This window comes from Megalobrama amblycephala, linkage group LG15, assembly GCF_018812025.1.
Source record: "Megalobrama amblycephala isolate DHTTF-2021 linkage group LG15, ASM1881202v1, whole genome shotgun sequence".
Taxonomy (NCBI): Eukaryota; Metazoa; Chordata; class Actinopteri; order Cypriniformes; family Xenocyprididae; genus Megalobrama; species Megalobrama amblycephala.
In genome coordinates, this window is record NC_063058.1 from 5049572 (window position 1) to 5074478 (window position 24907).

Genomic DNA, 24907 nt, shown 5'->3' on the forward strand with positions numbered 1-24907 from the left:
GAGGAAGGTGGCGCGCTACAGAGGGCTCATCTTTTTCTTCCGGGGAATGTGCAACGACTGTCTGCGCGTAGGAACGTGCCTCTTTTCGCTGAGTTCTTGACCAAACAGCCCATCATCTACTGAAGAGCAAATCTCAATTGAGTGCCTGCGATGGTCATCGGTACCGTGGGGTTTTTCCAGAAAACCCTTAGTGTCCACACTGAAGCACTTCTTCGGGTCTTTGATGCTTAACTCGCCTAAGTCGGCAGCACTGCTGCAGTTCTTCATGAGCATGGGAAGCGGCGTCCCTGAGGTGGCGTAAGGAGAGAGGGAGTGACTCCGTGCTTCTGCCTGGACCCCTGCCCACAGCCGCGCTGTACTGTTGATGTGGCTGTAGTGAATTTGTACAGTTATTAATCAATTTATGGGTTAGATATATGAATATAATAAATCATAAAGCTTTATGATTAATTATGATGCACATACCGCCCCAGGGGGGAATTAAACATATATTGTGAATTAATTACAACAAATTATAATCAATTACATATATGATTAGTTCTGGTTTAATATTTATTTAGAGAAACTATCAGTTTGTCCAGCAAACCGGTAAGTTTTCCACAGACTATTATAACGGAAATGTTATCCTCTGGCCACGAGGATAAGTTCCTATGATAGCATCAAACCTAAAGTGATTGTGTTAGAATCGAAACGTTAAAGTGACCTGGTTTTTGTTGAATGAGCAAAAGAACAAAAAGCATGGATATAATGTATTTAATATGTAAAATTAATAATACAAAAGTTATACGGCTATACACAGGGTAGATACATATATACAGAAGCGAAGTAAAGACAGGAAAAGAGAGATGATCAAAGGATGGCAAATTACAACAGTTAATCCTTTAAAAGCCAGCACAGAAATCAGTTTAAACGAATTAAGACAAGAAAAGCATGTAAAAGAAGTTATGGTTTACAGACAAATTTATCATTAGAAATGACACTAACACACCTACAATCATTTAAACTAAGCCTAAACACTAGGAAACATACATGCACTTGACATACAAGACGGGTACATTTTGGCATAATTATATTTTACACAAACAGTCTTCAATGCATTTTTGTGTGCTTTTTTGTGTGTGTGTTTGTATTGGAATGTGATCTGGCACTTAGTCCACATGAGGGGCCCTTTGATGTCCCAAGAGCTAGGAAATGGGGCCCTCTGTTCAATTTCTGACAGAGTAACAAACGTGTCAAAGTGTCTGTTCTTCTGGACCGGCCGGAGCCGGTGAGATTTACAACACAGTCCAGCATGCTAAAAGCGTTCTGAAAATTCCAAAGTTGATTGACTACGCCGGATCTATCCAGACGCTACATGGCGGACCTCCTCATCGGTCGGATCAGCGGAGTCAAACATGGAGCCACTGGGGCTGGTGCTGCTGCTGGCCAGGCTGGGAGGTCGAGAATGGATATTGTGCTGGCTATGGGACTGCTGGAAGGTGCGGACACTGGGTAATTGTCCATGTGGGGGAAGCAAGGGTGACGCCTGAGGGATGCTGGGGCCACCGATCCGAGGAACATGCAGCTTGAAGCCTGTGGTTATCCCTGCCTGTCTTTCAAGATTGTCCTTGGAGTTCGAAAACTTTGCACGTCGATGGAATCATTTTTGATTGCCTCCTGAAAGAATAAACACAGGACAGCGTGAACATGTCATCATGATAAATGTTAACTTTGACAGCCCTAAAAATACATTTAGTATTATATTTATTTACACGTACCCCCAGCACTCTCTTGCAGCCCCCTGGGGTTCCCCAGTTTGAAAACCCCTCATTATACAATTACATAAATACATGTTTGTTCATGAGTAATTCAGGCAAACCAGGGCATGTATACCTCTCTGGGTGAATCTGGGCGTGGTCCAACATAAGTTGCCCTGCCTTCAGGTTCTGAAGAACTCCCTGCTGAGACGTGCTGAGCGCTGAGCCATTTTCATCTTCGTCTCAATCTCAGCGTCCATTTCTGCATGTTCTTTAGCGTTCTTTTTGCGCTCCTCCAGGTGTTTCATCAATACAGCCACCACCACGTTAACCATCACAAACTGAGCCATCAGCACAAAGGTGACGAAGTAGATGGGGGAGACCAGAGGCAGATAGGGGACGCAGTTCTTATTCTCTGCTTGATCGCACTCTCGCAGAGTGTCCTGCACATATGCAACATGTTAATGACTAAACCTGCACCTGTGAAGCTCTCTCAATACAGTTACAGAAGAACAATGAAAAACTCTTCTGCGTTATAGTACCTTCATTATGCCATTCAGTTGTCCCCCGTCCATACTCTGAATAACGTTAAAAGGGCAAATCCAAAGTTCTCAAACGTAGAATATCGACTTAGTCCTTCACATGGGTTTTGTCAGTGCATTCTAGATGAAAATATTGGTAGTCAAGTTTAACAAGCGTCAAGTACTTTTAAACATCTTACACACAAAAAGCACAGCTAGACTCCCAGATTATCACTGAATGTGTTGCTAAAAGTGAAGATAACCTGACAGAGTCCTCGGTATTATCATTAAAGAAGCAAATGAGCCGTTACCCCCAGACACGTCTGACACAATAATTAGCAATGATTTTAAAGTTGAAGGCTAACGAAAGTAATCAGAGTGCTTGCCCTTTAAGAGAAAGCATAATCCTGTCATTTGTGTTCCAGAGGCCTCTCAAGGGGATATAAGTAGCATAGAAATGTCTCTTTGAGCCTAGAGGCTATCTCATAAATATGCTACCATTGCAGGAGCAAGCTCCAAAGATCAACAGCGCTAATTTAGGTTCTTCTTCCAAAATGACAGTACTGTAGACTAAAAAGAGCTCTAAAACTGTGAGAGAAGCATGCCCATGGGGACCAAATTGAAGCATTTCCGACCTAAAAATGAGAGTGGCAGCTAAGGTAGAGCAAAGCCGCTAAAACTGTGAAATGGAGAGCTCAGTATGAACAGTGAGCAGGATTGCAGCACTGACCTAGTTTCCCAAAAATCTCCACGCCAAGTTGCCGCATAAATGAAGAAGAGGAGCATAAACAGCAAGCCCAGATTTCCCACCTAAAGAGAGAAAGCGGATTATCACAGTATGTTATTAAACAATCAATCATGGGGAGTAGCATTGTGTTATAGATACTTTATCTCCAACTTTTTCTCTGTCCTCCCCCATGTCTTACATATCCACACAAAGACACAAACAAATGCAATTGTGCACTCCATCCCTGCATCTCTCTAAAGCAAACATCCACACATACACACAACGGCATACTGTATGCACTGCAAAAATATTTTGTCTCTATTAATATAAACTGTATGTATTTGAATTACAATATATACGGGTCTTTGACGAAATATGGTTTTTAAAAGTGTAAAAAAACATAATGGAGATATAATTTCATTGTTGACACTGAATAAAACTTCAAAATTAATTGTTTTTTTTTAATAATCAATTAACACTGCTTTTGTAATTTTTTTTTGCAAGATTGGCAAAATTTGTCACCAAAAAAGTAATTTGTTTTAACAAAAAATTCGGTTTTACCGAATGACACTTTTGGTTAAACCGAATGACAATATTTTCAGACAATGCTAACAGACTGATATCTAGCTAGCAAGCAAAAGGACAATCAAACCTTTTATATTTAGTGCAACATTTTCCATGTTTTATAGCGGTTGAACCAAATGACCTGATGTTTCGGGACATGCGTATGAGCGAGTGAAAACATGGAATTTTTCTATTAGTTAAGAGAGAGTTAGTTACTTTGCTTCACAATCATGTGGTCCTTTGCAGGTGACTGAATGATGTCACGTCCTGTCACATGATATTGACCGCATAACTTGATCCAGAATGTTCCCTTTATATTGGTTGCTCCGAATGACATCAATGAAATAAATTTTTCTGGACATTCTTTCTCATAACAAAGCAACGACTTCTACACATCATTTTAATACCATGTTGCACTATGTTGATATGATGTTATAAAAACATGCCAGAATAAAAAATATATACATTTATCACATTTTAAGATATTTTAATCACAAATGAAATGACTGTATTGGCCTTTGGATGGTTAAACCGTATGCACTTCAAAAACTTTAAAATACCTTTATATGTAACAAAATATAATTAAAACCTTTTGGATTCAATAAAAGACATCTAGTTGTACTACCTTACACACTTTGGATGTCATATCTTTGTTTTTTTATTATTATTAAGGCTTTTAGACAAAAAAATACCCCTCACGTTATTGACCCATATATAATATTAAAATATATAATACATAATATTTATAATACAACATATTAAAAATATAGTTTTAAAAGCACATTGGTATAACCTAATGTATCTGGCCATGTTAAATAATATCATAAAAGCAAAAAAGAAAAGGAAAAAATGCTATAAAATATTTTTATAAAAATAACACATTTATATTAATTAATTAATTGATGAATAAACAAATAAATGAATATAAAAACACATAACATTAGGTACCTGTGGTAAAGCTTGCATTACTGTGTCCAGCAGGGCTCTCATGCCTGTAGCCATCTTCAAAAGCTTCAGTACTGTTGGGCAAGAGCACAGAACAAACCCATATCCAAAACACATCCATTTGTAATAGACCACACTAATACATTTATGGTTTGGGGGAAAAAAACAAAAGAAGCTTAAAAAAACTGCAGTTCCTCTAGCTATTCTCAGCACCCTCATAATGCGGATGATGGTGGGGTTGATTGGCAGCGCTGCAGTTCATCTTGATCTCCTCCAAGTGTGATGCCCATGATAGAGAGCAGGACTATGGCTAGATCCAGCTGGATCCATCTGCCAGCACATTAAAGCATCATACAATTAAAATACTACATCCAGCAAAGAGTGTAATTTAGCTAATCGGTGTCTGAACATTAAGCAAGCTGAGCAAACAAACCACACACAGATTTATAAGCATATTGCAAATACAACAACATATGGTTGATTGCACCTGTACATGTGCTAATGTGGGATTATTGATAAACAACAGGGATCATGATCTCATGTTTTTGTACACGAAGCTGATAGAGTCTTTAATTAACTTTATCGGGTTAAGCACTTACAACAGCAAGACTACGGATACAGAACAAATTTTATCCACTGCACAAAGAGTATGAGGGGTAGGACTGACATACTCCTCATAGTTCCTAAGTATAGTATCAGGATTAGAATTAGAATAAGATGGCTTATTAGAAAAAAATTGGTAATGAGAATGTAATGTATATAGTTAGTATACTGAGGTGCACCCTAATAAGCCCTTAAGAATACTGATTTAACTTCCAGAAACTTCTTTAGTACAATACAGATTTGCATTCATGCATCCATTGTTAAACTTATGTAGAGGGTATTCACATTATATTCTGTTCACATTAGAGTCATTTAGGCAACAATACCTGTCTTTGAAGAATCCGAAAACCAAATGCAACAAGTTTGAGCAAAGCCTCAATTATGAAGATGACGGTAAAGACATAGTTACAGTATTTCAATGCCTCTTCAAGGTACTGTGGAAGATAGGAGAAATTATTTCATTTTTAATTTTTACATGTAGTACAATTTATAGTAAAGCAGCATATGGACACTTAAAACACATTTAATAATGCACAAATGCCTTTGCGTTTATATAAAAATAGGTGCCATTTATTTTAATGAAAGAGCACAAATGCTTTCCAAGCAGAACATTTCACAAAAATAAGTTACTTTTGGTTTCAATGATAAAATGTAACTTCATGCAATGGTAGTTCACAGACTCACAGGTGGCTGATTGAAATGCTCGATGGACATAGTGACTACATTGATGCAGATGATGCCAGTAATGAAGAGGTCCAGGTAGTGGTTGGTACACAGTGTGTGGATGTAGAGCCGGGCTGGAGAGTAATCTGCATAGTACGGTCTCTGCTGGGCCTCTGTTGATACAATCAGACAGACAGACAGACAGCACAGAAGAGTCAGTGCAGGGTAAATGCAGATAAACCAAATCACTGATGCAGAGGCAAAAGGCACTGGGTATAAGGGGATGACTGCTGCAGAGAGGACCAGTACTTTATCTTGCCATCACTATGCTATTATTGCGATACTATCCGTTAACAGTCCTCTCATGCAGCACTTGTGCCTTCGTGGATTTCAAGCATGCTGCTTTGGTGAACATGCCGTTGTAAACATGGCAGTGTGTGGGAGAACATATGAAAGGACTTCTGCGAGTAGCTCAGGTGATGGGGACATATTGAGTGTTTACCAAGGAGAGCTTAGAGGTGACTGTTTATCGATTAGTTGAACTGTGTGTGATATATTGGATACGACTCTCATGACCACCTTGAAAGTCTTTTACAGTTGCACACAGAAACAGCCTGTTTTTCAATATGATGGGATAATGGCAGGCCCAGATGGAATCTGTGGATATTTCCCACATTTTCTGCTCTGAATTCGGGAAAAATCTGCTGTATTCTGCAGAATATAAAATGAGTTGAACTTACTGTACTCTTAATGACGCTTTATTCGCCTAAATATTTCATAAATGAGCTCAAGAGTGGTACAACTTCGATATTCCAATTTTGAGGCAATCCACTGAGCTTTCTGTGGAAGCAGATTCCATGTGAGTCTGGATAATGGACAGATACAGATGTTATTTGGATATGTTGTATATAGGGATGTTTCTTCAACTTCAGGCACCTTTGTGTCCCAGGGGTTTATGTCATTTATATCCCAAATGTGATCATCTAAACAAATGTGAAATAAACAATTGCAAGATTTATTGTATGGAAATGATTATTCATGAAATAATGATGAAATAATACTGAGTGTATAGTTGAGTGAAACATTGAGCTAAATCTCACTTGTAAGCATAATATTTTTCCATTAAAATTGTGTCAAATTATGCAAAAGTGTGAAAATATTTTCATTGTGTTTAGGATGCATAAAATGCTAGCCATTTAATTAGCAAACTCAAATGAGTATGCCATTTTAATAAAAAAATGTTAAAAATGTCATTTCCATCAAAGAATGCTAACACAATACGTGATTCAGATGCGGTGGACATTTTTAATGCTTGATAAAAAACACAATTCTCTTGCGATTTATGACAAATGTGTTCTACAAAACTATTTTCTTAATGTCCACATGGCCAAAGTTCAAGAAACACCATGTATTCAAATATTTGCCTTCTTTTCTTTCCTGTCCTTCTAAACTCACTGTTTTGTGAGACGACCTTCAATCTATCCCAGATTAATGCATTGATGGGCTTTGAATAGATCTAGAGAAATAAAACTCAACTGCTATGGACTCACATACACGATTAATCCCCTGACTGCAGTAAAGGCTAGAGGAGCCAAGTGTGACAAACCTAGATAAAACTTTTGGCTTTTATGCTAAAGATCATTTATCAGGAAGCTTTGCCCTGGCAGGTATGGTGCTTAAACAAGAAAACACTTCTACACATTTATTGGTTTAGTCACGTAAAATCATGGCCTGCTTTCTCAGAGTCCTTAATGCTCACAGAAGTGGACCAGACAACACTAATAGTGCCCTCAGTGTGCCAAACTGATAAAGACAGACAGACAGACCATAACCAACTAACTGTTTCGGATCTCTCAACTGGATAATATGATGTAACTTTCCTTGATGTCGTTTTACATATGTTTGAGTTCAGTGCTCTAAAATAAATATTAGTTAAACAGTTATTTCAAAGTGTAATAATATTTCACAGTATTATTGTTTTTACTGTTTTTGATCAAATAAATGCAGCCTTGGTGGGCCTAAAAGACTTCTTTTGAAAAATCTTGCTGACCCCAAACTTACGAACATTAGTGTAGACCTGGTGGCCGTTCACATACAAGTATACATACAGACTGAAATCTTTGGCCATTACGCTGCATATTGTGCAATGCTTCTACAGTATTAAAAGCATGTTTTCAAGTTTCAAAGTCGTAAACCTTGAAAACCGCTTTTGCATGCACGGATGTGCGAATGGCTTCTTGCTCACTTTGTTCTCAGTAAGTTTGGTTTAGTGAGATGCGCTGACTCTACACCCTACTTGGTATTACAATCTTGATTTGCTCTGATGGAAGGAAAATGAACACTAAATTAACACGTTAAGTAAAATCTTCTGTTTAAAATAAAACTCTCTTCTATTATATATTCATAGCAGGACGCTCTGCTGCTTTGGCCTTGATGCTGACCCCATATGTACTGTGCAAACTTCCCCTGTTAGCTTGTCATGCAGAATTTGGTGTTGCATCTCATGCAGGAACATGCTGCAGTCCATCACAATCCAAGGCTGACATCAAATTTGTGCCAAAATGTGCACGTTTTTTTAATGTACTCAGCCTTATGACTGCTTGTTTTTAAAAATAATAATAAAAAAAAATCTTTCTCTAGCTTTCTCTCTCAGGCTCTGGAAGCAGGCAGTGCTCAGAAAAATAGACTACCGACCAGACCCGCAATTCTCCTTACTCATGCGCTTTTTCTCCAGCAGTTTCTGCCTCTTCTCCTCACGCATACGCGCCTCCTCTTCCTCCTGGTCCTGACAACACTTGTGGAAGTTCTCCACCAACACTCCCACAAACAAGTTCAGCACAAAAAAGCTGACTGATAATCAGCAGGAAAGAGATGAAGTAGAGGAGCATCCAGGGGTTGTGATTGCGCACAGGCTGCAGGCGTGAAGGACATGTAGAGAGAGGACACATCCATCATATGACAAATTACAAAAGTTATGTGAATTTACAAATACGGAAACAGCACCGGCCAGAATGAGCAAAGCAGATCCAAACCTGCTGGTTCACCCCGACAGCGTCCAACCCGTCATACATTATATTGACCCATCCGTCCCTACAGGAAAGCACGAACAGAGACATGAGAGCCTGCGGAAGAGAAACAGTAAACGGCTAAAACCATCATTTATTCAGTGCAGTAACAGAGCTCATAATGACAGTCTGGGAATCATTTCAAACAAATTACAGCAGAAAATGTTTTCTGAAGGTCCTATAAAAATGAAAAGGCAACATGACCTCACTCAGCCAATCACTTTATTATGATTCAATGTGTCCAAACCAATGAATAATGTCTAGTGAATAACAGTTACCTGTCCCAAGTTGTCAAAGTTGTACTTTCTCCGAATCCATTTGTAACCTTTATCTTTACATTCGACCATATTGGTGATGTTTTTGGTGTCAGCACCTTCACAATGGTAAAACTTTCCTTTGAAGAGCTTGTGATAGATAATATCAATGCTGTGTTATCTAAAAAAAAAAAAACCCTCATATTTTTGTTGAAAAGCATGTATTGTGTAGTGGTTGAGGCAATTACCTGAACTCCAAGAATGCCAAAGACAATAAAGAAGGCACAGCAGATCAGCACAATGTTCCCAGTGGGCCTCAGGGACGTTATTAGCGTTTCCACCACCAGCTTCAGTCCAGGAGCACGACTAATCACTCTATTTAAGTGAAAAACAAAGACACAACCTATTTCAGTCTGTCTGGATTGCAGTAACATTTATGTAATGGTACAATAGACTGGGTGACCTTTAAGATTGATAAACCACCGCTTGGTCTTACCTCTAAAACAAACTCAAGGATAATAGACTTTTGTTGAATCGGTAAGTGAGAAGGGGCTTTTAGCGTGTAGGCTCGGGAGATAATGCAACCACACAACTGACCTTCAGTTTATTTCCTAACAGGAGCAATGACTGTATAGCGGATTTCATTGATTGACCGTGCCTCAGACAGGCACGTTGGGACCTTTCGCTGACTCACCTTAGTGGCCGCAGAGTTCTCAGCAGGCGAAGAACCCTCAGGATGCCAAGGATTCGGTTTCCACCAGTGGAAGCCAGAGAGACCAGAATGTCAATGAGAGAGACAAAGACCAGCACCCCATCCAGAACATTCCAGGTGCTCTGCAGATAACTGTGCTTCCCGGAGCAGAAGCCAAGGGCCACCACCTTTAACACAAGTCATACCACATCAATGTGATTGTTTTGTGGAATGAACACTCTTTGTACATTAGAAAAAACAAAATCATACCTTCACAGTCATTTCAGCAACAAAACTCACAGTGAAAATATAATTTGAAATACTGAGAAACATTCTCTCCTGAAACGAAAAACAGAATGTATCATACATCCAATAAGCATGAAAATCTCAAATATTAAATTCAAATTGACTATTAAGGATGAGATTTCACTAAAGCAAACTTACAGGTGGCTGTATAGTGGGTCTTTCCAGAGCAATAGTGATGCAGTTTAAGAAGATGATGGCGTTATTTTCCTATCAAATGTCGAGAGCGCATTATTGTAGCGCGAAAGTACATTAATATAATGCGCGAGCGCGAATCTCTCTGCTCGCGCGCGGAATATAATGTGCCGAGCGCGAATCTCTCTGCTCGCGCGCGGGAACTGGGCGCGCGCTCAGATAGACGCTGCTCTTGTAAGAATTTTCTCTGGGCTCGCTCAGAAAATATGCCTGCACTTAAAACGTGTCCAGTGCAATCGCGAATCTCTCCTCTTCGCTTAAAGTAAGCGTGTATGCGCACAGACTGTGTCCCGTGCGTTCGCGCATGCCTAAGTACTCTTCTCTACGACTTATTTCTCTTTGCTCTTGGCATAAACACTGTCAAAACGGCAACAACCAATCAGAAATAGGCTTCAACTACTGACCAATGAAAACGCGACATAGTACATGGAATCTTATTGGTTGATATTGAATCGCACATGGAATCAGAATCACTTCGTTCAATCAAGACGAGCCGAGATGGATCCGCCGAATCGACGATCTCAGGTAAACTGTTTTATTTGTTTTGCTGTTAAATATGTCAAATGTATCTTAGAAATGTCTGGGAAGAGGGCGATTGGATTATTTTACATATAAATGACGGATTGGCAAGGATCGATCAAAGCCAACTCCCTGGGAAGTATAAGGTCTGGTGCTACCAGTTTACACTCTACAGGAGGGTAATGTGGCCCCTGAAAATGAGTGAGATTCCCTCATCAACCGTAAGTAAGATGGATGGAAAAGCCAACTCATTCATCCGAAAGTGGTTGGGGTTGCCACGGTGCCTATCCGAAACCGGTCTCTTTGGAAAAAATATGCTGCAGCTGCCGCTACAGTCCATACAGTTGGGCTACATGCAGGAAAAGACCAGGTTGGTCCTCGAGCTGAGGGAGTCCACAGACGAGTCAGTGAGGAATGCAAATGTCAAGGTTCCCACTGGCCGCAAGTGGAATGCCCAAACTGAGGTCGATCAAGCTGTCGGTCGGCTACAACACCGGGAGATCATGGGCAGAGTTCAGGCAGGAAGAGCAGGGATAGGATGGGGAGAGACGCCATGCTTTTGGTCCAAGGCCAACCGCAAGCAAAGGAAGGAGATGGTGGTAGCAGAGGTGACGAAGATGGAGGAAGATCGCTACAAAATCAAGGCCGTGTCGCAAGGTCGACAAGGAAGCTGGACAACCTGGGAGGGAATAATGAACCGGAACATCAGTTGGTCAGACATGTGGAAGATCCCACAGGCAAGGCTTAGCTTCCTTATCCGTTCAACCTACGACACGCTTCCCTGCCCGCGGAACCTCCAACAGTGGTTTGGGAATGAAGAATCCTGTGTACTCTGCAATGCCCCCAACGCAAGTCTCCAGCACATTTTGTCAGGCTGTAAGATCGCTCTCTCACAGGGACGCTACAGATGGCGCCACGATCAGGTCCTGAGAAAGCTTGCCGAAGTACTGGAGGAGTGTCGACAGGGTAGTAAACAACCACCACCAGCAGAGGACCCCACCATCTTTGTGTCGGAAGGAGGAGTAAGGAGAAGCACCAGACCAAGAGAAACAGCAAGGCCCTTCTCCCCCAACCAGGAATGGAATATGAGAGTCGACCTGGAAAGGCAGCTCCGGTTCCCAACGGAGATAACCATCACCACATCTCTCAGGCCAGATATAGTGGTGTGGTCAATTAAGACAAGGTCTATACACCTCATTGAGCTTACTGTACCGATGGAGGAGGGAATCGAGGCCGCCTTCGAACGGAAGAAGGCTAGGTACTCAGAACTCGCTGCCGAGTGCCGGGAGGCTGGCTGGAAGACGAACATCTACCCAGTGGAGGTCGGATGCCGAGGCTTCATTGGGTTGTCAACCATACGCCTCTTGAGGGAAGTAGGAGTGACTGGAGGGAGGTTAAGGAGGGCAACAAAGGATCTGGCAGAGGAGGCAGAGAAAGGTAGCTTTTGGCTCTGGATGATATGTGTTGGGGGAAGAACACCTAACCCCAGACAACAGCTGCAGGGAGAACAGCGACCAGCTGCAGGGGGTGACAGGGAGACGTCCCTGTCACTGCTCCGCCACCAGGAGACGTTCCAGAATTAAAGGAGCGAAACGTTGGTGAATGGTGGTTTCTGGCTGATGACCCTGCAGCTGACCCATGGGCACTGGAGGAGGTGCGACAGGCAGCAATGCCCAGCAGGTGGTAACATCTTCCTGTGCAATTACTGAAGTTCTGGCGAACCCAGTGACTACTGTGAATAGGGCAGTTGGAGTCCAGGGAAGACTGGAGGACAGCCAGGAAAGACTGGATGGCAGCAGGGAAAGACCGCACCGGGAGTGGGTGGTTAGTTACCTAACCCACTAGTCTTCTGCGAGAGAGACACCCAACGCTAACTACAAAGGAACATAATGAGAAACAACCCGCGGGCCCTCCGAGAGGTGGGATGAAAGATGGGCCCAACAGGACAGACTACACGGTGACGACGGCAATGAATACGGATAACGAGAATACCAGAACTCCAGTAAATGAGGAGAAGATCCTCCGAAAGTGTGCATGCGGATGGGAGAAAGTGACCACGTTTAGAGGCTTACGGATCCACCAGGGGAAAGCAAAGTGTGGACAGAAAGGCCAACAGCAACCTTGCACTGCTTCGGCAGGTGAGACAAGAAGGACCAAAAGCCAGGGAAAAAACCACAGAGCCGAAGGACCTAACGTTGCTGAAGGCACAAGAATCACAGAGGAAGGTCCCCTGGTGGAGGCTGAGCCCCTACGTGAGCACGAAGTCCCAGTCCTCAACACGTCAGACAGAACAGAGCCCAATAAAGAGACCAAAGAACCAACCAGAAGGAGTAAGCTGAAGTGGCCAAAGTCAAATGAAGCAGAGGCATGGCGCAATTTGGACTTGGACCTGACCAAGACCCTAGAGGGATCACTGCGTGGAGGGGCCGAGACAAAGCTCAACCTGATTGGAGACATAATATACCAGACCTGTAAAGACAGGTTCGGCGAAATTGTCCCCAAACAGAGGACAGCCAGGAGAGAGAATGGAAGGAGGGAAAGGGAAATCCTCCAACTCGTGCAAAGGCGTCGGCAACTCCGGAAGAACTGGAGGAAGGCAACCCACGCAGAGAGAGAGGGTCTGAAAGTCCTGTGGGAGGAGGTCCGGAAAAGGCTAGCCGGGCTTCGCAGAGCAGAACGCATCCGCAAGCGCAGCCAGAGGAAGCAGAAAGAGCGTGCCAATTTCTTCAAGGATCCCTTCAAGCATGCCAGACAGCTACTGGAGGAAAAGAAGAGCGGCAAGCTAGAAACTACCAGGGAGGAATTGGAACAGCATGTCAAAGAGCAGTACAGCGATCCACAAAGGAGTGTCCCTCTAGGAACTCCAGGATACGTACCCCAGCCGGCAAAGCCGACAGTTGAGTTCAACATCATGCCCCTCAAGCTCAGCGAAGTCAGGCAAGTCGTGAAAAAGGCAAGGTCCTCTTCTGCACCTGGGCCCAATGGGGTTCCCCTACAAGCTCTATAAGAACTGCCCCAAGGTACTAGAGCTGCTATGGTATCTGATGAGAACTGCCTGGAAAAAGCAAATCATTCCATTGGAGTGGCAAAGAGCGGTAGCAGTCTTCATCCCTAAGGAAGCGAACTCCAAAGACATTAGCCAATTCCGAAACATTGCACTACTGAACGTAGAAGGAAAGATCTTCTTCTCAGTGCTAGCCAGGAGGATGACCAACTATCTGATCGAGAATGGCTATGTTGATACCAACTGCCAGAAGGCAGGAGTTCCAGGTTTCCCAGGATGTGTAGAGCACTCCACTATGATCTGGGACCAAATCCAGAAGGCTAAGCGGGAAAGAACTGACCTGCATGTCATCTGGCTCGACCTTGCCAATGCGTACGGGTCAGTCCCGCATCAGCTGGTCAACTATGCCATGGAATTTTTCCATATGCCCACCTGCGTTAAGAACTTGGTAGCTCAGTATTTTAGCAACTTGCAGATGTGTTTCTCCCTCCAGGACTTTACCACCGGGTGGCAGCAGCTCGAAGTAGGAATCGCGATGGGGTGTTCCATATCTCCAATACTGTTTGTAGCAGCATTTGAGATAATCCTCATCGGGGCAAGGCAAATGGTCGGGGGGACCAAACTTCCAACTGGTAAGAGGCTTCCTCCACTGAGGAGTTACATGGATGATGTCACCAGCCTCCTTCAAACTGCAGCATGTACATCAAGACTGCTGAAGAGGATGGACGAATTGATATCATGGGCAAGAATGAAGATCAAGCCCTCCAAGTCCCGGAGCTTGTCCCTCAGAAGAGGAGTCAGAAATGACAATACCACCTTCGTCGTTGGAGGGGAAAAAATTCCACTCCTATCAGAGCAACCCATCAAAAGCCTGGGGAGGCAGTACACCGCAGACCTATCTGACAAACAGATGGGGAAAATCGTCATGAAGCAGCTCTCTGACGGATTGGCAAGGATCGATCAAAGCCAACTCCCTGGGAAGTATAAGGTCTGGTGCTACCAGTTTACACTCTACAGGAGGGTAATGTGGCCCCTGAAAATGAGTGAGATTCCCTCATCAACCGTAAGTAAGATGGATGGAAAAGCCAACTCATTCATCCGAAAGTGGTTGGGGTTGCCACGGTGCCTATCCGAAACCGGTCTCTTTGGAAAAAATATGCTGCAGCTGCCGCTACAGTCCATACAGTTGGGCTACATGCAGGAAAAGACCAGGTTGGTCCTCGAGCTGAGGGAGTCCACAGACGAGTCAGTGAGGAATGCAAATGTCAAGGTTCCCACTGGCCGCAAGTGGAATGCCCAAACTGAGGTCGATCAAGCTGTCGGTCGGCTACAACACCGGGAGATCATGGGCAGAGTTCAGGCAGGAAGAGCAGGGATAGGATGGGGAGAGACGCCATGCTTTTGGTCCAAGGCCAACCGCAAGCAAAGGAAGGAGATGGTGGTAGCAGAGGTGACGAAGATGGAGGAAGATCGCTACAAAATCAAGGCCGTGTCGCAAGGTCGACAAGGAAGCTGGACAACCTGGAGGGAATAATGAACCGGAACATCAGTTGGTCAGACATGTGGAAGATCCCACAGGCAAGGCTTAGCTTCCTTATCCGTTCAACCTACGACACGCTTCCCTGCCCGCGGAACCTCCAACAGTGGTTTGGGAATGAAGAATCCTGTGTACTCTGCAATGCCCCCAACGCAAGTCTCCAGCACATTTTGTCAGGCTGTAAGATCGCTCTCTCACAGGGACGCTACAGATGGCGCCACGATCAGGTCCTGAGAAAGCTTGCCGAAGTACTGGAGGAGTGTCGACAGGGTAGTAAACAACCACCACCAGCAGAGGACCCCACCATCTTTGTGTCGGAAGGAGGAGTAAGGAGAAGCACCAGACCAAGAGAAACAGCAAGGCCCTTCTCCCCCAACCAGGAATGGAATATGAGAGTCGACCTGGAAAGGCAGCTCCGGTTCCCAACGGAGATAACCATCACCACATCTCTCAGGCCAGACATAGTGGTGTGGTCAATTAAGACAAGGTCTATACACCTCATTGAGCTTACTGTACCGATGGAGGAGGGAATCGAGGCCGCCTTCGAACGGAAGAAGGCTAGGTACTCAGAACTCGCTGCCGAGTGCCGGGAGGCTGGCTGGAAGACGAACATCTACCCAGTGGAGGTCGGATGCCGAGGCTTCATTGGGTTGTCAACCATACGCCTCTTGAGGGAAGTAGGAGTGACTGGAGGGAGGTTAAGGAGGGCAACAAAGGATCTGGCAGAGGAGGCAGAGAAAGGTAGCTTTTGGCTCTGGCTGAGGAGGAATGATATGTGTTGGGGGAAGAACACCTAACCCCAGACAACAGCTGCAGGGAGAACAGCGACCAGCTGCAGGGGGTGACAGGGAGACGTCCCTGTCACTGCTCCGCCACCAGGAGACGTTCCAGAATTAAAGGAGCGAAACGTTGGTGAATGGTGGTTTCTGGCTGATGACCCTGCAGCTGACCCATGGGCACTGGAGGAGGTGCGACAGGCAGCAATGCCCAGCAGGTGGTAACATCTTCCTGTGCAATTACTAAATGACCTAGACTGTCTATCTACACAACCACATTGTTCACACTACAGGTGCCATGCCCATTGAAAGTGAGATTTTTGAGGCAAATGGATTTGAATGCAGATTCCAAAAGGCAAAAATAATATTTTACGTCTGATAATTAACACTTTGTCTCGTGCAATCTCACCAAAACATTAAGTATGTAGCGAGATCATTCATATCTGAACAAAATGCCCCCCTAATTTCGAGATAAGGGGCATAATGCCCCAGAAAAATTATGCTATATCTATTATGGCTGTCACGAATGAAGTGATGTGAAATTAATGAAAAGTGTCATCTGCATTAGATTTTCTTTATCGCGGATTGCAGCGTTGAGTGTTATAACCAATCACGCACTTTCTGTTGAGCTTAATTAATGCAGCTTTGGCCAATCAGAGGCATTTTGATACTCACCAAGGAGAACACTGGAGTTGTTTACTAAATGAATTCTGAATGTACTATCACAGTCTTTTTCTTTCTTTCTTTAGCTTTATTTAGCCTCTAAGTTCTTGTTATTGATTATTTAGGGTAATTACATTATCCAAATTTGTGTAAATACATGTACATGAGCATCAAGCAGTCAGTATAAATAAACATAAACGCCATGTCAGATGTAGGTAACACCTTTTGTAGTGTTAAGGTGGCTTTTGTTGATGTTGATTGGTAACATAGTATTGAGATTGATTAAGTACCAGGTTATTTGTATTGGACAAAAAAAAAAAAAAAAAAAACACAGATACAGTGCCTTACAAAGCTAAAACCCTTAATGGAATATAAAGATTGATCTACCAGAATATAAAGATTGATCTACCAGATAAAATGTTATGGTTTAAAAATCTAAAATGTTGTATACTGTATTACTATTCCAGTCCGCCATCATTGATGAAGCAACTCGTCATCTCATAACATTGATAAGTGATCAGATAAGATCAGACAGCCAGCTACAGACAGGGCAGATTCAAACAACTGCTCCGCAGCAGCAGCAGCCCTCACCTGCTCCGCAGCAGCAGCCCTCACCTGCTCAGCAGCAGCAGACACCAGTGCAGAGAGAAATGACCAGGTTATTTATGTTTAGGAAAGATTGTAATTTGTCTTCTAATCTCTAGTTTAGCTAGCATATGAATATGTTTTGTTTAGTTAAATGGTCAGTTGACAACTGATATGTAAGCACTCAATTTATCATGTATAAATTCATATCTGTTAGTCTCTGTTATTAGGCTATTAAAATCACATGATATTATTTAATGAGTAAACTATATACAATGTTTTGAATTTTTCAGATCATTCCCAGGATATTTTTTAAAGGGATCTCAAAAGGGACGAAAAAGGTTTCGATCCCCCTGTAAAGTGGTCAACACCAGCAGCAGGACTCTTTCCATGCAGTTCTATTTAGTAAATAAGAATGTGGAAAAGACACCAAAACCATCAGAGGATTTTACACTTTTCCTTGCTGGAATGGGAAGGCGTACAGTTAAATTATCTGAAGATGCTGACCACTCTGAGGTAAATTAGAAAAGGACATAATTGAGCTTGATCAAAATGAAGGTTTAATTGGACCCACTTTATATTAAGTGGCCTTAACTACTATGTACTTACATTTAAATTAATCATTTGATACAGTGCACTTATTGTGTACATACATGTTTTTACATTGTACTTATATTTTAAAAAGACCTGCATGTAATTACATCTGTATTTAATTTCTGTAATTACATTTATAATTACACTGTTGACCCATCCCTTACATCTTACCCCTACCCTTAAACCTACCCATACCACCAAAGCTTTCCCTAACCTTACCCGTATTCCACCTCAATAGCTGCAAATGTGTTTTGCAATTCAATATGAACCCAATAAGTACGTTGTACTTATTTTTTGATGTAAGTACATAGTAGTTAAGGCCACTTAATATAAAGTTTAATTAAATAAAAAATATAACCGTTTAATTTTAAAATCGATTTTGCTACAGTATTGTTTGCATTCCATTGTGAATTCTATTCAGATTATAGCACATTATCAGGTTCTTAGGGGCGGTTTCCCGGACAGGGTTTAAATTAAACCAGGATAAGCCTTAATCTAGAATAGTTAATTGTGGTTTAAAAAATGGCTTTCTGAAACACAGATTAAGTACAGATTACTAAAACCTGGACTATGAAGTCCAGAATTAAAATAAACTAGATTAATTTAAAACCAACTGTGCTAATCTGAATTAGCATGAGATAGGTTGCCTGTAAAACATGGAATGAACCAAGAAAAGCTTAAATTGCAGGGAACTGAGTAGCAAATCCAAGGAAAACAATTGCAGCAAAAAAGACTCCAATATAAAAACATAACTAAACAAGAGACATTTATTTTAAAGCATGCAAAATACTCCAGCTGTGAAAAAAATAAATGCATGGAAATCTGTTTGTAATTAATTATTTTAAATAGAATAATTCTATATATATATATAATAATCATATGATTATTAAGGCTTTTGTTTTGTCCTTTACATAGCAACAAACTAAACATAACTATTTTCACGTGATGATCAGTGTTGGCAGTCTAGAAATGATACTGGTTTGATCTAAAGGACTATCATATAGTAGTTGCTTCATTATATAAAAAAGGCAATGCTTGTTAGCAGGTCCTCAACCCAAGCACAAGCTCTACACTTCACCACAACGGTAATCTCCAAAAAACACTAACATAACAAAAACATTTACATAATTGAACATTAAATAGTAAGAAGTCTCTCCATATTCTCATCTTTCTAAAAACTGCATAAAATAACACTTTTTCAACATTTACTCTCCCACTTCAGCTGGTGGGAAGCATGATGGGAAGTGAAAGTCCTGTTTGATTGGGTTACTTGACTGAAACATTATTTCAAAATGAAAACATCAAGTGAGTTCTAGTAACCATTTCAAGTCAATTTAAAATGAAGCAATAACATTTGAACCAAAAACAATGCTGTTAAATCAACCTCCAGGAAATTAGCTAGCTTATTAAACTCTGGACTAGACTAAGACCAGGACTATTTTAAACCATAATTTAAAGGGCCATTTTATTTTAGGACTAGGCTTAATCTCTGTCCGGGAAACCGCCACTTATTGTATGCAGATAAATTTTAGTATATTAAAAAGTTTTAAAGTTGTAATGTACTGAAAGTACTGTTAACATTCTATTAATTTTTAACATTTGTGTTCAGTATGTCTGCTTTTGAAATAAATGTAGGAGTATTACTGAATGTTTTGGTTACCCAGAAATCTGTTTTTGTGCAGATAACAAGGCAACTGATGGAACACTATCCAAAACTTATGAAACTCACTGGAGGATGGCTCCTGTACAAGGCTCTTGGTAATTAAGATTAGAATAAATATATTCTAAATTCTAAATTGTATTCTAAATTTATAAATGTGAAAAAATTACAACATGTTATTGTGTGACAACGAGTAAGAACCTCAGTAGTATATAGTTGGATTTGTTGTCTTTAAAGGTGGGTCAGGACAGCGAAAACTGATGATTGTCCCACCAGAAGCTGATGGCTATAATGGCCAGTATTTAAAATCATCAAGTGGAGGTGGAAAGATTACCATGTTTATAGTTCCTCTTCAAGAGGAGCTAGATACAATGCCTCTTCCTTCAGATGCCGAAGAATTTCAGAAAATGCCAAAAGCAACCTGCCAAAACTGCAGCTTGTCCATGCCCCTACAGATCTTGGCTATGCATGTTAAGTCATGCAGTACTATTGAATTGTCCACCGAGGATGATACCACTAGTTCTGGAAGGGTAATTACATTTTTAGGAAAACTTTAACCTCACTGTAACATTTAAATGTTCTTTAATGGAAAATGTTGTCATGTTTTTTGAAAGGTGATTATATGTCTTATATTTTCATTGTAGTCTTCTCCTCTTCCTGTATTCAATGGATCAGCATTACCAAAACCCATTTCAGAAGGTGGCAGCAGCACTAGTAAAGCAAGCTCCGAGGTATCAAATTAACAATAGCATTTACCACAAAATTGTACTACCCAACACTAATTCTAATTTGTTTGGTTTTTTGTGATATTTAGTGGTGGATAAATTAACTTGCTGATGACTCTCTTAATACATATGTTTTCATTGCAGTCTTTTCCTGTACCCACTACTGCTGGATTGTCCTCGGCAGAAGCCAGCACTAGCACTAATAAATTAAATTCCGAGGTATCAAATTAACAATAAAGCTTTTAGCAATATATAGTACTACCTAACACTGATTATATGTTTAATGTATTTATTTTCATGATATTTAGTGGTGGATTGATTGACTTGCTGATGACTCTCTTAATACATATGTTTTCATTGCAGTCTTTTTCTGTACCCACTACTGCTGGATTGTCCTCAGCAGAAGCCAGCACTAGCACTAATAAATCAAACAATGAGGTATCAAATGAACAATACTGCCAGACCACTACCCTGCATATAGAGTTCTTTATTCATTAAAGCTGAAGTGTGTGATTATTTGTACCACTGTATGAACATACAAACAAACTCAAACTCATTTGTTGTGTGTAGATGGACAGGTCACTTAAAATAAATATAGCAATAATAATATTTATTTAGCATTAAAGAGACAATGTGTACAGTTAGCAAAGAAATCAGCTAATGAATTTCATATTTATAGTATCTACATATGACAATGTGAGTATGAGTTTTTTAACATCGAAAATAATATGCATTTTAGCTTTAAGTGATATATATAAAAATTTTTTAGTGGTAATTTGTTTTATTGGCTGATTGTATTATTGTGTTTTTAGGCTGCCTGTCCACTGTGTCTAAATAATTTTCCAATGGATTATTTAGAAATTCATGCCAGCTTTTGTGGTGAAAGGTAACTTAATTCAAGAATTGCAAAAAAAATTTCCTAACAAAATGGATTTAATTAATTTAGTGGTCAGTATTTTTAATTTGTTGTTTTATTCTGTTGCATGCAGTTTGGAGAATTCCCAAGCACCGATTTCTGATCTGGAAGATGTTTTTGAACCATTTGGCTGTAAAATCGAAAGGTATGACTATATTTTTTTAAATTTTAACTTAGATATACAATTTTACATTTATTACAGAAGTTAATAGTATTAAATATTTTAGCTGTATTTTTCTTGTCTTACCTAGCCTTGAAGATGTTCTCAAAACCATCAGTGCAGCCGTAATTACAGAAGGGCATAGATTTGACATCACCGTATCGAGACAAAACATGCTGGAGAGGGGCCTTGTGCAGTGGCAGAGGCAAAAAAAGTCATCTCCCATTAACAAACTGAAAGTTGCCTTTATAGGTGAAGCTGGAGTAGACACTGGGGCACTGAGCAAGGAATTTCTGACAGGCATGATTGCATAACATGAATAAAAATATATTGTAGATCAGGGTTTTTCCAAATATTCCTGGAGTTTCCCGATCACTGCATGTTTTTAAAGTTTCTCTATTTTTGACACATCTGAAGTTATGCGTTAAAAATTAGTAGAACTATGATCTGAAGCAGAGCTGGGTTTCAAATGGGAATGGCTGGTGCTGTACATGTGATAAACTTTTACAAGTCATGCAGAATTGTTACAATAACCATTTTCTCATTTAAGAAATGATCGGAGGCATTGAAGGGCGTTTTTTTGAGGGGGGAGCACCAAAGTATTCTCTGTCTGATCTGGACAAAGGTCATTTCAAGTATGTATTTTGATACTTTATAAGACAATAAATTTAATCTCACCTTCTGTTATTAAATGTTTACTATGTGAAAAAAACTAAAGAAAAATTATTTTGCTTATTCAGGACTATAGGAGAAATAATGGCGGTCAGCTTGGCCCAGGGTGGCCCAGCCCCAAACTTCCTTGCACATTGGTGCTATAAGGTCCTGTGTAGTGGCTCTCTAGAGTTTGCACACCTAGAAAAAAATGATCTGGGAAATGGGCACTATCGTGATCTTACAGCACAGGTATTTTTATTTAGATGATTATGATAGACCGTTTTTTGATGAAGACCTTTAAATATATGCACAATTATTTCAGGTTGAATCAGCTACAGAAAGCTCAATTACAGAGCTCACAGAAGACATTTTGAGCTGTGGGTATCTCGGCGTAGTCAGCTTAGAGAAGAAGGATGAAATTATCCGGTATGTAGGAATTGTTTAAGAATATTAATTTGAGTGAGGTTTGGCAGAATTAAATTCATTTGTGTGCATAACTTTGTCTCTCACAATGCTATTTTTCCAGAGCTATTATCCTACATGCCACTCTTAAGTTGATCCCTATGCTGCAAGAGATCAGGAAGGGTTTGCAGCTTTATGGCCTTGGTGGTCTTATGGAAAAACACCCAGAAATTTGTCAGCCTCTGTTTGTTCCTGGGACAGAAACGGCAGTAAGTACATTAGTAGTAGTAGTAGTAGTAGTAGTACCACATAGATGTGGCTTTTGTGGTTCACAATCATAGTGCCACCAACTGGCTTCAGGAATTGTGGCACTGGAGTTTTAGCCCATCATTGCTGCTTGCCACTGTATTTATTATTATTATTATTATTATTATTATTAGGACATGCAGAAACCATCAATATTTGTAGGCTAATTTCCTTGCAATTGTAAAACTGCCTTATTATACTTTCATAACATTTTTTATTTATCTATTTTGTATCTGATCAACTAACTTGGGGTGGGTTAGTGACAGAATTTACACAGTGCAGCTTCTAATAGTTTTAAAACTATAAGGGAGCACAAACACATGCCAGGAGACCAGATGTGAACTGTGTATAGATCAGTGTTTCTCAGCAGTCCTCTGGAGCCACTGCTCTGCACATTTTGTATGTATCCCTTATTTAACACATCTGATTCAGATCATCAGCTTGTTAGGAGAGAGTTCCATGAACTGAACTGTGTCAAATAAGAGAAACATACAAAATGTGCAGTGTGTCCTGAGGACAAGTTGAGAGCCACTGCTCTAGATCAGTGGTTCCCAAACCAGTCCTGGAGGACCCCCAGCACTGCACATTTTGGATGTCTCTCTCATCTAACACACCTGATTCAACTTATCAGCTCATTAGTAGAGACTACAAGACCTGAGGTAGGTGTGTTAGATAAGGGCAACATACAAAATGTGCAGTGCTGGGGGTCCTTCAGAACAGGTTTGGGAACCACTGCTCTAGATAAGACTAGGCTTTAATTTGAAAATTTTTCTTCATTGTTTTTCAACATTTACTTAACAGGTTGTGGATGCAGATTTCGTCATTTCCATTTGCCAGGCAGAGTTCAGTGAAAAGGGCTCATACAGAGAACAGGTCGAGGTTGCCATGATGAACCATCTGCAAGACCTTCTTCAGGAACAGGAGCAAAGTAAAAACACTAAAACTACAAGTCTTAAAAGTGAATGTAAAATTCACACTAAAATAGTGATTTACTTACCTTCACATCATTCTAAACTTGCATGGCTTAGAACACAATGTGCAGATTAATGCTGCTCTTATCAATACAATGAATTCTGACAACGGGCTTGCAAGTATCATAAAAACAATTCTGCACCACATTCCTTATTAAACTACAATCTAAGTCTTCCTCTTTATGTGAGAATTTAAATTACTTTAGGAAAATACTGCACAAGAGGCATTCTTCACTGTCATTATATAAAACAAACTTTTCTTTAAAGTAAAAACAGGTTTTAAAAGATGAGTAAATAATGACAGATTTTTTATTTAGCTATCCCTTTAACTCAGGGGTGAGGAACATTGATCCTAGAGGGCTGTTGTAATGCAGAGTTTAGCTCCAACCGTAATTAAACACACCTGAAGCTAATCAAGGTCTTCAGGATTACTGAAGTTACAGACAGGTGAGTTGTTTTTTCAGGGTTGGGCCTAAACTCTGCAGGACAGTGGCCCTCCAGGATCAATGTTCACCACCCCTGCTTTAACTGAACAGGGATGCGTTTCCCAAAAGCACAGTTAGACAATTATGGTCACAAGTTTCGCTGATTTGTTGGCTTCGGGAAATGCACCCCAGTTTGTTGTTACTCGCCACCTGTTCAGGATGTTTCCCTTTCTTCGGTAGTGGGATGTTTGGTTGCTTTCAGCACTTCCATGACTATGTATAGTAAAGCAGTATGGAAGATGGAATTGATGGACTGATGTTTATTAAAGACAAAATCTGCCATCAAGTTTAATAATTACTCATTTGCAATTTGTTTTTCAGATGACAGTACTTCTGGTGTGGGTACTCTCCCCATGACTCCAAAGACCTTCCTTCAGTGGGTGACAGGACAGGGACACATTCCTATTCTGTCTCAAGAGAAGGCACATTTCAAAATCACAGTGCAATTCAACCATAACTGTGATGCAGAATATAATGAGCATAGGATATGTTATCCAACTGTGGCAGCATGCAGCAATACAATTATGCTACCTGTTAAACACATGTCAAAGTATGAAGACTTCAAAACTGTGTTGATGGAGGGTTTCTTTCTTGGCCAGGAATTTCTGAAGGTTTAGCTGCACAAGATTTTCAGTTTAACATGGAAATGTATTAAGTTTAGAAACGATGGACACAATTTCTTT

General features: G+C 40.8%; 1 protein-coding gene and 1 pseudogene across 2 annotated transcripts; one reads left to right on the forward strand and one right to left on the reverse strand.

The window, feature by feature from the left end:
- Positions 1-1814: 1814 nt before the first annotated feature.
- On the reverse strand, positions 1815-10695 carry LOC125248006 (annotated as a pseudogene).
- Positions 10428-24907, forward strand: LOC125246567. 2 transcript variants are annotated; one of them, XM_048157525.1, is made up of 11 exons: positions 10428-10792; positions 17645-17867; positions 19628-19703; positions 19843-20135; positions 20250-20336; positions 20475-20549; positions 20694-20768; positions 21143-21216; positions 21320-21391; positions 21498-22486; positions 22587-22631. In XM_048157525.1, the coding sequence occupies exons 2-10, from the start codon at positions 17742-17744 to the stop codon at positions 21718-21720; spliced, it is 1101 nt and encodes a 366-aa protein (XP_048013482.1). In that variant the 5' UTR covers positions 10428-10792; positions 17645-17741; the 3' UTR covers positions 21721-22486; positions 22587-22631. The 2 variants fall into 2 exon arrangements, with proteins under 2 accessions (XP_048013482.1, XP_048013483.1); XM_048157526.1 differs by lacking the exons at positions 10428-10792; positions 17645-17867; positions 19628-19703; ... (4 more) ...; positions 21143-21216; positions 21320-21391 and adding exons at positions 23570-23696; positions 24546-24907 and having other exon boundaries at positions 21721-22041; positions 22147-22309; positions 22383-22486; positions 22587-22731.

Coding starts and splice junctions, on each gene's coding strand:
- LOC125246567 (XM_048157525.1), top strand. CDS start 17,742: ATGCAGTTCTATTTAGTAAATAAGAATGTGGAAAAGACACCAAAACCA. Junction 20,136..20,249: donor ATACCACTAGTTCTGGAAGG/GTAATTACATTT, acceptor TTTTCATTGTAG/TCTTCTCCTCTTCCTGTATT. Junction 20,337..20,474: donor CTAGTAAAGCAAGCTCCGAG/GTATCAAATTAA, acceptor TTTTCATTGCAG/TCTTTTCCTGTACCCACTAC.